Source organism: Cherax quadricarinatus, chromosome 14, assembly GCF_038502225.1.
Source record: "Cherax quadricarinatus isolate ZL_2023a chromosome 14, ASM3850222v1, whole genome shotgun sequence".
Lineage (NCBI taxonomy): Eukaryota > Metazoa > Arthropoda > Malacostraca > Decapoda > Parastacidae > Cherax > Cherax quadricarinatus.
This window is the reverse complement of record NC_091305.1, coordinates 11,265,506-11,282,062: the sequence shown is the minus strand read 5'-3', so window position 1 is coordinate 11,282,062 and position 16,557 is coordinate 11,265,506. Positions and strand designations below refer to the sequence as shown.

Genomic DNA, 16,557 nt, shown 5'->3' with positions numbered 1-16,557 from the left:
GGCATTTTTTTTCATGTTTAGCTTGTGACTTCGAGGATATAGACGTGTGTGGCTACACCAGTGATGGAGGATGGGCTCGTGTGTTCCCTCGTCTTGATAACAACACCCACCACGTCCCTGTAGACCACACCTACAATACTGGATATGGTGCGCACTCATTCAACTAATTTTTTTTTATTTTAAACAAGTTACTTAAATATATGTAAATTGCAAGTTACGTAATATGACGGAAAGTACACTTAGTGAAAGTTATTATACTGACATAATATGACGGACTGTTTACTGGGTGAAAATTGCTACTGTCCCAACGAAGGAAAACTTAAGTCATGCATATTAACTAGGTAACGTAAATTATTTTATGTTGTTAAAAGTTTAGCAAGACAAGGTTAAGTTTCTAGATTGGGTGCAAAAATATAAATTGTACATAAAGTAAAAAAAAAAAAAGACATAACTTATTAATCTGTTTCCTAAGAAGTTGGGGAGAGCAAATCTTCAGGTAATCCAGAGATTTATGAAATAATCATGTCAGTCATCTAATATTTTGGCTTGTTTACATTGCTGTGTAGGTTGATTATTATAATGGTTATTTGAAGCGTTAGACCCTCTTGGGTCATTCATCACAAGGTGTAGGTTAAGTAGTATGTCTCCTGCAGGCCACTATATGGAGGCGGCGCTCTTTCCTGCCGAACATGAAGGAGTGGTGGGTCTCCTCACTTCCCCAGATATCTCACAATCCGAAGGTGTGCAACAGTGCGCCTCCTTCTGGTACGTCCACAATGGCGCCACCAACAAAGACAGACTCACCGTCTACAGTGACAGTACTAGCGGGCCACTCTGGCAAGAAAACTGTGAGTTACCTTGAGTGTTTTGCTGACACTTTAGGAATAACGACTGTTTATTTATTTTGACCTATAAATGTTATGGCTGCCACGTAGGCAAAATTAGGATTGTGTTTTATTTCTGTAAGCAACACCTTCCCAAAATTAGATTTGATAAAATCTAGTCGTGCTTAATAAATATATGTGATTTTACAACGATATTACATTTTTTTTTCGATATATGGATTAACTACATAAATTCTTTAGTCATACATGTTCTTCAGACTTACCTCACTGATAAGTCATAAGGTATATATATATGTCATCCCATCGTATCTTGCCAAGGTAAATAGGTATATTCCTTTCCATGGGTTACTAATTTTTTGATTAACAATAATTCGCTAAATGGCCTCTTAGGAAGAAATGTCTTGCAAATCTTACAAATTCTTTCATTAACTATTAACAGTAAAGCAACCTTTGTCCAGGGAGCAACATTGATATGTGGATGTCCGCCTGGGTGCCAGTGCCTGGGGTATGGGAGAGTGAGCACCACCTGATGTGGGAGGCCTATCAGGGCGTCAGGAACGACTACGCTTCCATGGCCATAGATGACATCCTCATCACTCCACAACCTTGTGATGACATCGGTGAGTGGAGCACATCTTTCATATTTCTCCTCATAATGGTCAAGTGCTAATCCATGCATTATTTTGGGTAACCGCAAAAGCGTAATGTTAGAATCTTCAAATTTTGCCCTTTCCATAACATGTATAAGTTTGTAAATCTTTGTTAACTTCCAACAAAAAAATTAAATCTTTAATGAACATGCTAATAACTCACTGCTTCATGAACAGTGAGAGTAAGCTTCACTTTTTCTTAATTTACTACGATTAATTGAATAAATTTGGCATCACAGGATATATACACTGAGAGGTGTGTTTCTCAGGATATATATAGAGGTGTACATATATCCGTATATAAAATATACTTTTAATAATGTTTTAGGAATTAATGTAAACCTGATGTTACTATGTAAATGACATATAGGTTTAGTGACCCACGGCTACTTGATTGGTTTTAACCAAACAAATAACTTGTACATTTTGTTCATTTTAGTAATTTTGAATATTTAAATAGATAATCAGATGTGTAGTATATTTTTAATACAACTGATTTACATAATAAATCCGCTGTTTATTGCCACTTAATTTTTAGCAAGTGGCAATGATTACAATCTCTGCTATAAAAATCTGCAGCTGTTTTGGCGACTCACTGTTTAACAACTCTTGGCTGACAACTTTGAAGCAGTTTCGTGAATTACTTCTTGCTTTATATATTCCTACATTAGAAAAGTTTTTAAACATTTTATAACTTACTCCTAAATTCTAACACCTTCCAATGGGTACCGCTGAGCAGATGAGTTGAGGAAGTAGCATTCCAGTGGACCAAACCAACTGTGGAAAATTGCATTTATCTGAATGTATCATTATATACATAACAGTAAATGAACATTGATAATTATTATTTATCAGTTAGACAAGTAGGAATTTGGGACACCTAGGTCGCAAAAAATGTCCCCCTTCGATACCTACCACTGTCGTATCCACAAGTTGCTCTGGACCTATTAATTAAATGAAATATACATCACCAGGAATGCTGGTAAATATATAAATTTGTGGACCGTATATTAAAATTAAAAAAGGATTATAGTATATACACACATTTATATAACAGAAGGAGAATATATCTTAATCATAACACTCACCCATTTGACTGGAGATTAATGTGTATGTACAGGACCGCCCCTTTCGCCTACATTTATGAAAAATTTAGTGGCCAAAAATGAAACATAATTTAGACAGCTTATCTGAGGTTCCTGGAGTTGTCCTGTCCTGTCGCCTGATACTCAAGTTATGCAGAAATGCACATCCAACAATTTCGCCTCCTATTTGAGAGGTGTCAGCCCAATTTTAACCTCTAGAGCACGAAAATTCCTTCCCATTACGCTAACGTTGTATTCAATTCAAATTAACAATGGCGACTGTCTCCCCCAGCCCCAGGTTTCCCATTTTCGATAACATACTTCTTTTAAAAATACAATATAGGGCATCTATTTACCTATAAATTACCGTATTTCCGGAAAATATATACAGTATTTTCCACACTGCGGCCGGCCGGAGTTCGTTGCTAAACGACTCAAATTGCTCATTTGACAATGGTGGAGGACCTGGGTACATATAGGATCTGGCATCTACACGGCGACATATTACACAAGATTTAATCACCCTTTTTACACTTTGCCGTCCTTGTGGAATCCAGAAAGTTTCCCTAATACAATTTAAGGTATCTTGTACCCCACCATGCATTACATTTTTATGGACATTTAGAACAATTAAATTTGTTAGATGATGAGTTTTGGGCAGTAAGATAGGGTGTTTAGCATAATCACCCAATTCAGCATTTTGTAACCTACCTCTGCACCTAATTACATTGTTCTCTAAATACAGCCCCAATTTCTCTATTATAGAACCTTTCACAATTTTTCTTTCCATCAATTTAATGTCATTTCCATAGATTTCCTCCTGTACCCTCTTTATCAAATATTCAAGAGGATGTGAAAACTTATATATATTCATCTTGTTTAGAAATTTAAACACCAACTTAGTTACATTGATTAGTTTGGGTAAAGAAGAATACCTATTTATATCAATGGCTAAGGGAGGACAAACTATTGGAGCGGTGGTCACAGTAATTTCAACAGGAGCAATATACGCCTTTTGTACAGGCTAATTAACTTTATTTACCAACCAACTCAGTCCTTTAAACCATGATACAGCATTTACAAATTTAGCATAAGGTAAACCTCGAAACAAGAAATCAGCTGGATTCTCCTCACCAGGTATATGATTAAATGTTAACATATGCTGACCCAAACTATTATACTTCTCTTGCATCTGATTAATTTCAGCGACTCTGTTTTGTACGTACACAATTTTGCTGTTTCCATTACAAATCCATTGTAAGGATACCTCATTATCAGACCAAATTACAGTGTCGCTAATATTTATCTCCTGCAACTTATTTCTTATATAATTAGCTAATTTGACACCTACATAAATGGCTGTTAATTCCAACTGAGGTAAGGTATGTGATTTAATTGGAAACACTTTAGCCTTAGACATAACAAGAGAAATAACACTATTACATTGAAAATAAGCAACTGCTCCATATGCCAATTTTGAAGCATCACAAAAAATGTGGAGTACATTTTTCCCATTTGAATTGGCCACCTGGCATGGGAACTCCAACATTGGAATTTTTTCATAATCACCAATTAATTCATCCCACCTGTTAATGAATTCCTCAGGTAGAATTTCATCCCAAGCACATTTAAGTTTCCATGCTTCCTAAATTAATAATTTCCCTCTTATAGTAAGGGGTGACACTAAACCTAGTGGATCAAAACATTTGGAAACTTCAGCAAGCAAAACTCTCTTAGTTAATTTATTGGGCATACTGTAATTATTAGGTTTTAACATTAACAAATCTTTCTCAGTATCCCAATTTAATCCCAATACATTACTACATTTTGACACTTTATCTCCAGGGTAATCTTTACTTATTTTGTCCTTTAATTTGGACGAATTACTATTCCTTTCCCTCAGAGGCATATTTGCACTTTGCATTATTTTATTAGCCTCCCCATAAGTCATTAACAGTTCCTCTTCAGTTGACGTCACACCCAGGAAATTGTCCACATAAAATTGTTTGCTCATTACTTTACTCATTGGACTTTCCATACGTTTAAGGTGTGCATTTATCGTCGCTTGAAGTAGGAACGGACTGAATGTAGCACCAAATAATATGCTCCTAAAGCGAAAGGTTTTCAGAGGGCTAAGTGGGTCACTAGGATTCTCAGGCCATAAGAAGTGGGTACAATCCCGGTCAGCCTCTTGTAAACCCACTCTTAGGAAAGCTTTACTTATGTCAGCCGTAAAGGCATAATGCTTCACTCTGAAATTTAATAAGATATCTCCTAATATTTCCATCAACGACGGACCTGTCATCAAACAGTCATTTAAACTAGGTACATTTTTGTTACTCCTGGCACTACAATTAAACACAGTCCTCAAAGGAGTGGTCTTAGAATCCTTCTTCACTCCGTGATGTAGCAAATAGTGACCATAAATTTTGGCTTGCTCAGGAGGTACCTCTTCTATAAATTTATTAATTAACTGCTCAGCAATTATATCATTATAGCCAGTTAACAATTCTGGTGTCTTACTCAGTTTGCGGAGCTGAGCCTTTAACTGTCCATATGCCATTCTGTAATTAGTGGGCAATTCTGGATGGTTCAGTCTCCACGGAAGTCGCACCCAGTATTGTCCAGATTCAAATTTTACATCTCTCAGGTATTGCTCCTGAGTAAAAGAATCGTCTGGACTTTCTTCATTTACATTTATTCCAATGCTGTCTAATTCCCACAATTTATGCACTGGCTCAACACCATCCTCTATGGAAGAATTATACTGGGGTACGATTTCATGAGTAAGACACACAGTTATGGTATTTGTAGTTTCCTCTAGTCATGAATTATTATTATGAGGAATCCTACCATACATTATTACATGGCCTCCAGCAGTCTTCAAAAGGGTGACACCACATTTCTTTACCATACCCTTTACAAAGGAGGCATAATAGTCACTACCTATCAAAATATTTATTGGGCCTACAGAATCATCACTTACACCAGAAGGTGCTAAATTTACATTATGTGAGAGTCTTTCTGTAGCTTTACTAAGCCTACTGTAGATATTTTCTCTGGAAGTCTATCTACAATTACTGCATTAACACGTTTTTTCTCATTGCCCAACCTGACAGTTACATAAACAGTGTGATACAATTGAGCTCTTTTATCTGAGAGAAAACCAGATAATTTTAAAGTTGTGGGATCTCCCATCTGTACTTTCATACCATCAAGACATTTACGTTTTATGAAGGTACGCTGGGATCCCTGGTCCAATAATGCATTTACATTTTTTGATTTATGCCTTTTATCATCAATTTTTACCTGTAACACAGGTAAGGCTACTTCAGCAAAACCATCATTATTAACATTAGCAGCAATTTTTACATTAGCTACTGTTGTGTCAGGATTGTCAACATTATCATTATTATCAACATTATCATATAGACCTTTACACATGACTATATGGTGTCTTCCTTTGTGACATTGATAACAGAAGTTTAATTTAGCATGACAATCCTTTACATTGTGATTACCTAGACATCTGATACATCTGTCAAGTTCCTCCAATCTTTCAACTTTATCATTCCATGAATTGTATGCATTGCAATTCTTAGAAAAATGAGTACCCTTGCAGAAAAGACAATCTCTCTTTTCTCTGACTGGTTTCTTATTAACTGGGCTACTCTTAGGAGGGTACTTATTCTTCTTACCTTGTGGAGAATCATTATTTCTGATTCTTGCTACTTGATATGCACCTATGTAACTATTTTTAGGAAATGAATTTTGATTATTACCATTGGGATAATTTTTCCCTTTGTGAAACTTGACAGATACCTCAGAGTTATTATGTGTTGCATCTTTAAAATGAGTTAGTTGACTGGTCTGCAACTGCACAATTAATTCTTGTAGACCTAGTCTTATTTCCTCCAGTCCAAAATAACCATTGTGATATTTATTCGTGATCCATTCAAGTGTTTTACAACTTAATTTATTCTGTACCATGGCACTCAATAACCAGTCTGATTCCTTCAGATTATATTTATTACTTAAAGTTTTGAGAGTGCTCTCCAGTTTAACTCTAAACTGCTGTAAACCTTTGTAAGTGTGATCTGGAGATTTTAAATTAACAATAATATTCACTAGATCCAACCTACTTTGTTCTGTATTACCATAAGTGACTTTCAACAAGTCAACTGCTTCCTTGTAAGAGTCATCTGCATTGGGAAAGGCTTATATGAGTATGTGAGCATCTCCTCTTACCTGTCCTTTGAGGTAAAATAATTTAGTTACACAGGCTGGGTCACTCCTGTCATGCACAGCTGCTTTAAAAATTGACCAAAATTCCTCCCAATTTTCACCAGGATTAAACACAGGTAAACATAATTCTGGGAGTTTTGGCAAAGACATATTATTTGTTGGAGCAGACTGATTAACTGCCTGGTTTACACATTTTAATTTATTCAAGGCCTGACTTTTACAAGAAAGAATCTTTTCCTCTAATTCATAATACTGATTAATCATGAGATCTACTTCAGTCTCATCTACACAGTTTACTAACAAATCTCCTTCATATTTGTTGTAATATAATTTGTATGAATCATATCTATTACCTAAAGCATCTAAATACAATTTTAAATCATCAGTATTCACAGTTTCTTGATTCATTAATTCTTACTTACTTACAAGCATTTATTGTATGTTTTTGTTACATGCCTTTTTTTTTAGCTTGCAATGACGCTTTCTTTACTCTGTATTCCATGTTTGTCTTCTACATTAATTTCCTCATTTTCAGCCATGATGCAATGTATTAAATTCAACTTTATTAATAACACTGATTACAACTTACAACACTGATACAACTTACCTCTGAATAAATCCTAGCTACTTGAGCTTAGCAATTACATATAAAAAATTATAATATAATTTTAAATGTGCATTAATACAAACCTTTAGCCAAACTTGGCTTATCAAAATTAATATTATACAAATTAATAAATCCTTGCCAGAATTTGGCATAGCAAAATTAATATTATATACATTAATAATCTTTAGCCACACTTTTCTTATCAATTACACATACACTTATACACATTAATATAATCTTTAGCCACACTTGACTTATCCAAATTAATATTGTAACAATTATAATCCACTACACATTAAGTAAATTTGTGAACTTAACATCCACCTCCTTCTGTCATTTCACATATAATTATTAAGTAATTAACTAATTAATGACTTCACTAATTACCTCCGGTTCAAGAAGGACCAACGGGCAAATTAAATGTGGAAAATTGCATTTATCTGAATGTATCATTATATACATAACAGTAAATGAACATTGATAATTATTATTTATCAGTTAGACAAGTAGGAATTTGGGACACCTAGGTCGCAAAAAATGTCCCCCTTCGATACCTACCACTGTCATATCCACAAGTTGCTCTGGACCTATTAATTAAATGAAATATACATCACCAGGAATGCTGGTAAATATATAAATTTGTGGACCGTATAAGGAGAATATATCTTAATCATAACACTCACCCATTTGACTGGAGATTAATGTGTATGTACAGGACCGCCCCTTTTGCTTACATTTATGAAAAATTTACTGGCCAAAAATTAAACATAATTTAGACAGCTTATCTGAGGTTCCTGGAGTTGTCCTGTCCTGTCGCCTGATACTCAAGTTATGCAGGAATGCACATCCAACAATTTCGCCTCCTATTTGAGAGGTGTCAGCCCAATTTTAACCTCTAGAGCACGAAAATTCCTTCCCATTACACTAACGTTGTATCCAATTCAAATTAACAATGGCGACTGTCTCCCCCAGCCGCAGGTTTCCCATTTTCGATAACATACTTCTTTTAAAAATACAATATAGGGCATCTATTTACCTATAAATTACCGTATTTCCGGAAAATATATACAGTATTTTCCACACCAACCTTCCTTAGGTAGATTCACTCAGCAATGGTTCCCAACCTCGACGCCTCAAAAAAATTGATGTTCCCTTGATATAAAAACAAACTCGGGTGTTAAACGAGACATTTTTCCATCGAAAACCATTTGTACCTTTATTTGCAGCGTTGTAAGACCCTTGTGGATTTAGTGCTTAATTTTGATTGTAATAATAACTGTACGCTTATTCCCAGATATTTCATCAGACACTGTAAAATACCCACTTTGAAATCACTCTTTCAAGACTAACTCGCGAGTAGACTCCACACAATATGGCTGCCAGAAAGGGTTACCAATTAGTATTTTTAGACTCAATTTAGCAAAATATAAAATATAATTCTGAAAGTAATACAGTATATGGAATTGTTATCATGTACAAATGTTGCTAATAAATATAATTATATGTAATCTGATTTTTATAATATAATTTTTATAAAAAATATTGATTTAATTAAGTACCATCCATGAAGTACAACGCAGTGTACTTCGCGGATGGCTCAGTAGACGCAGACAAGAAGCTTGCAATAGAGTCCATCACGATAGACAACCCAGGAGATGAAGACTCCCTAACCTCTGCAGAGTACTGCAAGCTAAGTTAATGGCACACCAGCAGTCATTAACCTATAGTATGCGACAGAATCAGCAGCACATTGTTCTTCATACAGATTCCGTAGTTGCTCTCCAGTCACTTCATCACACTCATCCACAAGACAACTTAAAATTCTTCTCATATATATTGAGTATCTTAAAGGATGTGTAAGGAAGTAAAACTATACTTAACTGGATACTAAGCCACGTTAGTATCCAGAGGAAGGAAGCTGGATACGAAACTACTACATTAGTTAGCAGGCAATTATGCCCATACCAATCAGCCTACGACAGATTAAACAAATGGGCCAAAATACTACACAACGAACACAAGACCCTCAGCCACATATTAAGACAGAGCTGTGGTTTGAAACAGCTTCACAGGGTCAACCCTTATTTAACAGTGACTTGACCAGACATCAGTGCACAGTTGTACATCGGCTGTGCCTTGTCTGCTCTATCACAGATTTAATAACTAAGAATGACAGAACAACAGTGCCAGTACTGCCACCATAATGCTACTCAACCATTAATGCAGGACCTGTTGAGCTAACAAGCGACATTCCCACTTAGAAGTCATGTAATATTCCCACTGCCATTGCAAAAATCAAAACTTCCGTTTCTCTTATATTCCTTGGGGTAAATGGCCTAATTAAGGATATTGAGTTCAAAGTTGTACATTGATTTTTTACACCGCTGAATTTAAAGGTTAAGAGCACCTATCTTAACTCAGTTGATTTCAAAACTTAGCCTTAAGATATCCTACAACGCACTCAGGACGAGACCTACAGCAGTTGGCTAACACTCAGGTACGTATTTACAGCTATGCGAACTGAAGAACTAGATACAGTGTAAGGAAACATTCCCACTCATTCCAGGATTGAACTTGGTCCGTAGGATGTTAGTTGGTGTTACCACTGAGCTACAAGCCATCTGCTTAAATTTTGTGTAGCAATATTATTCTCTCAACAGTTTTCTATTAAAAGCTGTTGGTAGATACATTAACCCCATAATGACAGATCAGTTACAATACCGCTTAAAAATATGGAATCCTTCCTCAGCAGCATGGGCAACAAATCATCGTTAAACAAATCACTGCAGCAAATCAGTGTGTGACCTATCGTGTGTTCACAGGAACATGCGACTTCTCAAAAGGATCGTGTGGCTGGCAAAACGTGCTGTCTATGGACAACGTAAAGGATGATTCCGACTGGATTGCTGGATGCGGCTCTAGCAGTGAGGACCTGGACGCTCCTGACGCAGACCACAATGGTAATAACGAAGGTAAGGAGGGAATGTGCGGTGGGACCTGCTCTTTTTCGTCTGGTAATTCCTCCTCCACTCCTTAATGATTTTATGAACCTTTTTATTCTGTCTTTTTTTTTAATAGTTGAACTATTTACTATAAAAATATATGTATACAGTACGTAAATTCATATTAAAAAAACTAGTGATTTTTATCAAATATATATTTGTCAGGAAAAATTCTTGGTGTTTAGTATAGTAACGTGTGAGTACCACCCTACAGGGATGTTCCTGTACGTGGACACAGCCTTCGCCAGCACGGGTCTGGCGCTCCTCCAGAGTCAGATGTTCATTACCCAGCAACACAGCAACCTGTGCTTCCACTTCTGGTACTTCATCCAGGTGAGTCCAATACTTCTGGTACTTCATCCAGGTGAGTCCAATACTTCTGGTACTTCATCCAGGTGAGTCCAGTACTTCTGGTGCTTCATCCAGGCGAGTTCAGGTGGTACTTCCTTAGTGATTCCAGTACCTCTGGTACTTCCTTAAGTTGAGAAACAATTCACATCCGCCATCTTTTGAAATTGTTCTTTGACCTGACTATGACCGTCTCATCACCTTCACCGACTTGATCTGGCCCTAATATATTTTTCTTTATATTTGGTAATTGTCTCTGAAGGACTGAAATGTCGTTAAGTTTGAATTTCCAGTTTGTTAGATTGTGATATCTCCTGTTAGATCATGTTAATAATCGCTATTGAAGCTTAACACCTGGTTTATTTTGATATGCATTTAACACAGTTCATGAGCACTCATGAATGTTGAAGCAGATTGATATGTAATTAGCTTAATGTGTTGTTTTATAATTTCGTGAAAATTTAGCTCCGGACGGACGGCCAGAATATGTATACTGAACAAAGTTATTATCTGACGCTTGTCTTCTTGAGAAATAAGAAACATTTGCAATACTTGGTTGTCTTTAAGTGTTGCAGATGTGTCTTATTCTTCAAATTTTCGTTACTGCATAGCATCAATATGATACTTCTGTCCCCTGACCAATAAAATATCACCGCTTAGAGCAGAATAACTCGAGCAGCATTTTCCGAGTAAAACCCAAAAAATCGAAATAAATTATACAAATGTGGCTATTCTGACACTAAGTGCCCTGGTGTGATGTGCAGGGAACCACAGATGACGTCCTCTGGATAGCAGTGAAAAAAGATGACGGAATAAACGTGGAAGTGTGGCAGGATACCGCGTCCTCTGATCACGGACGCTGGCTGGAGGGACAGGTTCACATCGATGCACAGGAACTTTTTATTGCAACTTCTTATCAGGTAAAATAGTTGAGAACTGGGACTTTAAAATTATATTACTCGTAAAATTAATCACATATACAAACGTTTGATACAGAGTAACATTAAATGAGCTTAGTGAATGTACAAATGTTTGGTACAGTGAATGTACAAGTATTTGGTACAGAGTAGCCTTAACTGCATTTAGTGGATATAGCACTCATGGAAAATGAAAAGTGTATTATTTTTTCACATGAGCCAAACACAGGATAAGTTAACATGTAAGAAAAGCAGCTTTTGCTATGCCTACATATGTTTACCCCGGCCTAGATGCCAGTGAAGAGTTCTTCAAGGGATTCATGCATCATTCCCTTTCTCAGATTAAGCAAGATTGTCTCCTATTTCCCAGGTGCTGTATGATAATACAAGCTTAGCGCTTTACAATGAAATTAATGATTAATAATAGTAATAATAATAATCATAATAATACGCACATTTACGCAAAAGAACATCCTCCTATAGTATATTTTTGCTTCTCCACAGATATTTATAGGCGGGATGCGAGGAACGAAGTTTGCAATAATATCTGTGGACGACTTTAACTTTACCAAGAACTCTGAGGAGTGCCCAAACCTGCCCTCAGTGGTCACCACATCAACATCCTCTACCCTCACCCCTACAACCTTGCCCTCAGGCATACAGGTAATCACTGTTTTTTACCCCAGCAACACCCACCACACTCACCAAGTACCACAGTCAGAGGAGCTGACGTACTTACTCTTAATCACTCTTCCTTTATATTAGTAGCGCCTGTCCTAGGGTGTGTATCAGAATGCCAAAATGTTTGCTTGTGTTTATGTGAAAACCCCCATTGTAACAAGTGTTAAGATGACAGCTGAATTTTCCTTTTGAAAGTCCAATTAATTAATAATAATTCATATTTATATATAATAGGTGTTAATGGATAATACTGTATTAAACATATAAAGATGACATATATATATATATATATATATATATATATATATATATATATATATATATATATATATATATATATATATATATATATATATATACATATACATATACATAATATATATATACCTAATCACTGTCTTTGCAGAGGCGCTCAGATGCGACAGTTTAGAAGTCGCTCCAAACTGCCAGTATCCTAAACCCCTCCTTTAAAGTGCAGGCATTGTACTTCCCGTTTCCAGGACTCAAGTCCGGCTAACCGGTTTCCCTGAATCCCTTCACAAAATATTACCCTGTTCACACTCCAACAGCTCGTCAGGTGCCAAAAACCATTCGTCTCCATTCACTCCATTCACTCTCTCCTGTTATACTACACAAAGCACATTACAGAGAGTGAACACTGAAACAAGCTGCCTCTTTCCACTCTATATTTATCCAACCTATTTTTATGTTACCCAAGTAATAGCTTTTATATCCTTTTACTCATGTACGAATTAATTGTTCTACCATATTGTATTACTTTTGTCACTACCACTACTACTACTACTACTACTACTACTACTACTACTACTACTACTACTACTACTACTACTACTACTACTACCACTACCACTAGTGAACATCGAAATGGTACCTCACTAGTATTGCACCTCACTCTGAGCCTTTATATACCCTCTGTGTCCGTGTATTGTTTGTAATGGCTTGATAAAGCTCCTGGAGAGCGAAACGTTGCCACAATAAATGTCACATTAGTTGCACTTGTGTCCTTTTACTTTACATATTGTCGGTAATTCTACCAACTTTATTACACTCCTATTTAATACGCTCACGAACACTTGCTGGAAGTCCAAACCCCTCGCCCACAAAACTTCCTTTACTCCCGCCCTCCAACCTTTTCGGAGAGGACCCCTACCCTGCCTCCCTTCTCTTACAGATTTATACGCTCTCCAAGTCATTCTACTTTGTTCCATTCTTTCTAAATGAACAAACCACCTCAACAGCCCCTCTTCAGCCCTCTGACTAATACTTTTAGCAACTCCACACCTCCTAATTTCCACACTACGAATTCTCTGCATAATATTTACACCACACATCGCCCTTAGACAGGACATTTCCACTGTCTCCAGCTGCCTCCTCGCTGGAGCATTTACAACCCATGCTTCACACCTATGCAAGAGTGTTGGTACCTCTATACTCTCGTACATTCCCTTCTTTGCCTCCAAGGATAACGTTTTCTTGTCTCCACAGATACCTCAATGCACCACTCACCTTTTTTTCCTTCTTCAATTTTATGGTTAACCTCATCCTTCATAAACCCATCCGCTGACACGTCAACTCCCAAATATCTGAAAACATTCACGTCTTCCATACTCCTTCCCTTCAACGTGATATCCAATTTCTCTTTATCTACATCGTTTGATACCCTCATCACTTTACTCTTATCTATATTCACTTTCAACTTTCTACACCCTCCCAAACTCGTCCACTAGCCTTTGCAACTTTTCTTTAGAATCCCTTTAAAAGCACAGTATCATCAGCAAAAAGTAACTGTGCCAACTCCCATTTTGTATTTGATTCCCCATAATTTAATCTCATCCCTTTTCCCTTCACCCTAGCATTTACTTCTTTTACAACCCCATTTATAAATATATTAAACAACCATGGTGACATTACACATCCCTGTTTATGACCTACTTTTGCCGGGAAGTAGTCTCCCTCTCTTCTACACACCCTAACCTGAGCCTCACTATCCTCATAGAAACTCTTTACAGCATTTAGTAACTTACTACATATTCCTTATACTTGCAACATCTGCCACATTGCTCCTCTATCCACTCTATCATATGCCTTTTCTAAATCTATAAATGTAATGAAAACTTCCCTACCTTTATCTAAATAATGTTTACATATATGCTTCTATTTAAACACCTGATCTACCCATCTTATCCCCTACCCATTCTAAATCCTCCTTGCTCATCTGCAGTCCTGTTCTCTGTTTTACCTCTAATTCTTTCAACAATCACCCTACCATACACTTTACCTGGTATACTCAGTAAACTTCTTTCAACAAACCGGCTGTATCACACCGAGGCAGGGTGGCCCAAAAAGAAAAGCAAAAGTTTCTCTCTTTAAATATAGTAATTTATATAGGAGAAGGGGTTACTAGCCCCTTGCTCCTGGCATTTTAGTCGCCTCAGTAAACTTATTCCCCTATAATTTTTACAATCTCTTTTGTTCTCCTTCTCTTTATATAAAGAAATTATACATGTTCTCTGCCAATCTCTAGGTACCTTTCCCTCTTTCATACATTTATTAAACGGAAATACGAACCACTCCAACACTATATCTCCCCCTGCTTTTAACATTTCTGTCATGATCTCATCATTTCCATTTATTTCAACGAATCGGCAGTATCCCACCGAGGCAGGGTGACCTAAAAAGAAAAACTTTCGTTTTTTTTCTTTTTAGGTTGAAAGCTTTTCTTTCTAAATTTAGTAATTTATACAGGAGAAGGGGTTACTAGCCCCTTGCTCCCAGTATTTTAGTCGTCCCTTACGACACGCATGGCTTACGGAGGAAGAATACTTCTCCTTTTCCCCATGTATACACATTATGCAGAGAATTCGTAGTTTGGAGATTAGGAGAAAGTGCGGAGTTACTAAAAATATTATCCAGAGGGCTGAGGAGGAGTTGTTGAGGGGGTTGGGTCATTTAGAGACGATGGAGCAAAATAGGATGGAAGATGTATAAATATGTAGTGGAAGGAAAACAGAGTAGGGGTCGTCCCAGGAAAAAATGGAGGAAGGGGGGGGGGGGGTAAAGGAGATTTGGTGTGCATGGGGCCTGGACTTACAACAGGCATGTTTGAGCATGTAGACAAAAGTGGAGACAAATGTTTTTTGGGATTTGACGAGCTGTTAAAGGAAAACCGGTTAGCCAGATTTGAGTCCAGGAGTCGGGAGGTACAGTTCCTGCACTCCGAAGAGTGACATATATTTGGTATGTTAGTGTGCATTTCAGGTCTATAAAGGTTCATAATTTGGTTTATCTGTGCTCCTTACAGTCTGTGTCTTGTAACTTTACGGATGGTGTGTGCGGGTGGGTGAACGTGGACGCTGAAGGTATTCACTGGGACTACAACAGTGAGTTAGACCTCACATTCATCTTGTATACCAGTCATATCAAGGATATTCACAACAAATATACGTGAAATTAGTATATTTTTCAGTTTTGTTATGTTTATCGGATGCAAACTTTCCATAGTACTCTACAGCAGTTCTAGATTATTCGTTGTTATACACAGTAGATAAAGTTCTTAGGGCCTACGAACGCCAAAGGACCTGCAACAGCATTTAGATCTAACACCAGCTTTTTTTTTTTCATTAGAAAACATCAAGATAACAGCTGAATCAAATTTCATACTTTACTTTTATTACTTTTTTAAAATTCATTTAGTTTAAAGTACAGTTACTGTGTGACATTTATAATGAAGATATATCTCGAAGGGAAAGGGGTTATCATTATGAAAGTGTCTGCAGTTTACAGTTTAATCCAACTTTGCCCTTCCTAAATTACCTGGACCACAGAAATTGATGCTCTTCATTCCTTCCATATCCACTGTTCCTCTCACTTGTTGCCTCTTTCACCTGTTACCTCTTTCCCCTCACCTACTGCTTCTCTCTCTCTTCCTCACAGGTGAAAAGAAAGAGATGGAACTGCAACTTGAGGGTACAGAAGTAGGTCAGTATTATGTAGGAGAAATGAGGAGCCCGAACTTCACACTGGGTGCCGACTCCTCCAGCTGCCTCACCCTCACCTGGTTCATGACCACCGAGGAGGAAGCTCATCTCTCTGTCATCATTCAGAAGTTAGTCCTCCCTTCAAGGATTCCTTGATGCTAGTGAAGGGCTCTTGATTG

At 37.0% G+C, this 16,557-nt stretch overlaps 1 protein-coding gene across 1 annotated transcript in view; it reads left to right on the top strand.

Annotated features, from left to right (window-relative positions):
- The window catches only part of LOC128698701 (MAM and LDL-receptor class A domain-containing protein 2), a 170,647-nt gene that overhangs the window by 16,450 nt on the left and 137,640 nt on the right, over positions 1 to 16,557 (top strand). The window contains exons 6-14 of the mRNA XM_070084849.1: positions 22 to 147; positions 654 to 848; positions 1,304 to 1,465; positions 10,255 to 10,404; positions 10,649 to 10,767; positions 11,547 to 11,702; positions 12,204 to 12,362; positions 15,703 to 15,781; positions 16,335 to 16,506. Of these exons, the coding sequence (XP_069940950.1) occupies positions 22 to 147; positions 654 to 848; positions 1,304 to 1,465; positions 10,255 to 10,404; positions 10,649 to 10,767; positions 11,547 to 11,702; positions 12,204 to 12,362; positions 15,703 to 15,781; positions 16,335 to 16,506 (1,318 nt within the window). The remainder of the gene's footprint in view (positions 1 to 21; positions 148 to 653; positions 849 to 1,303; positions 1,466 to 10,254; positions 10,405 to 10,648; positions 10,768 to 11,546; positions 11,703 to 12,203; positions 12,363 to 15,702; positions 15,782 to 16,334; positions 16,507 to 16,557) is intronic.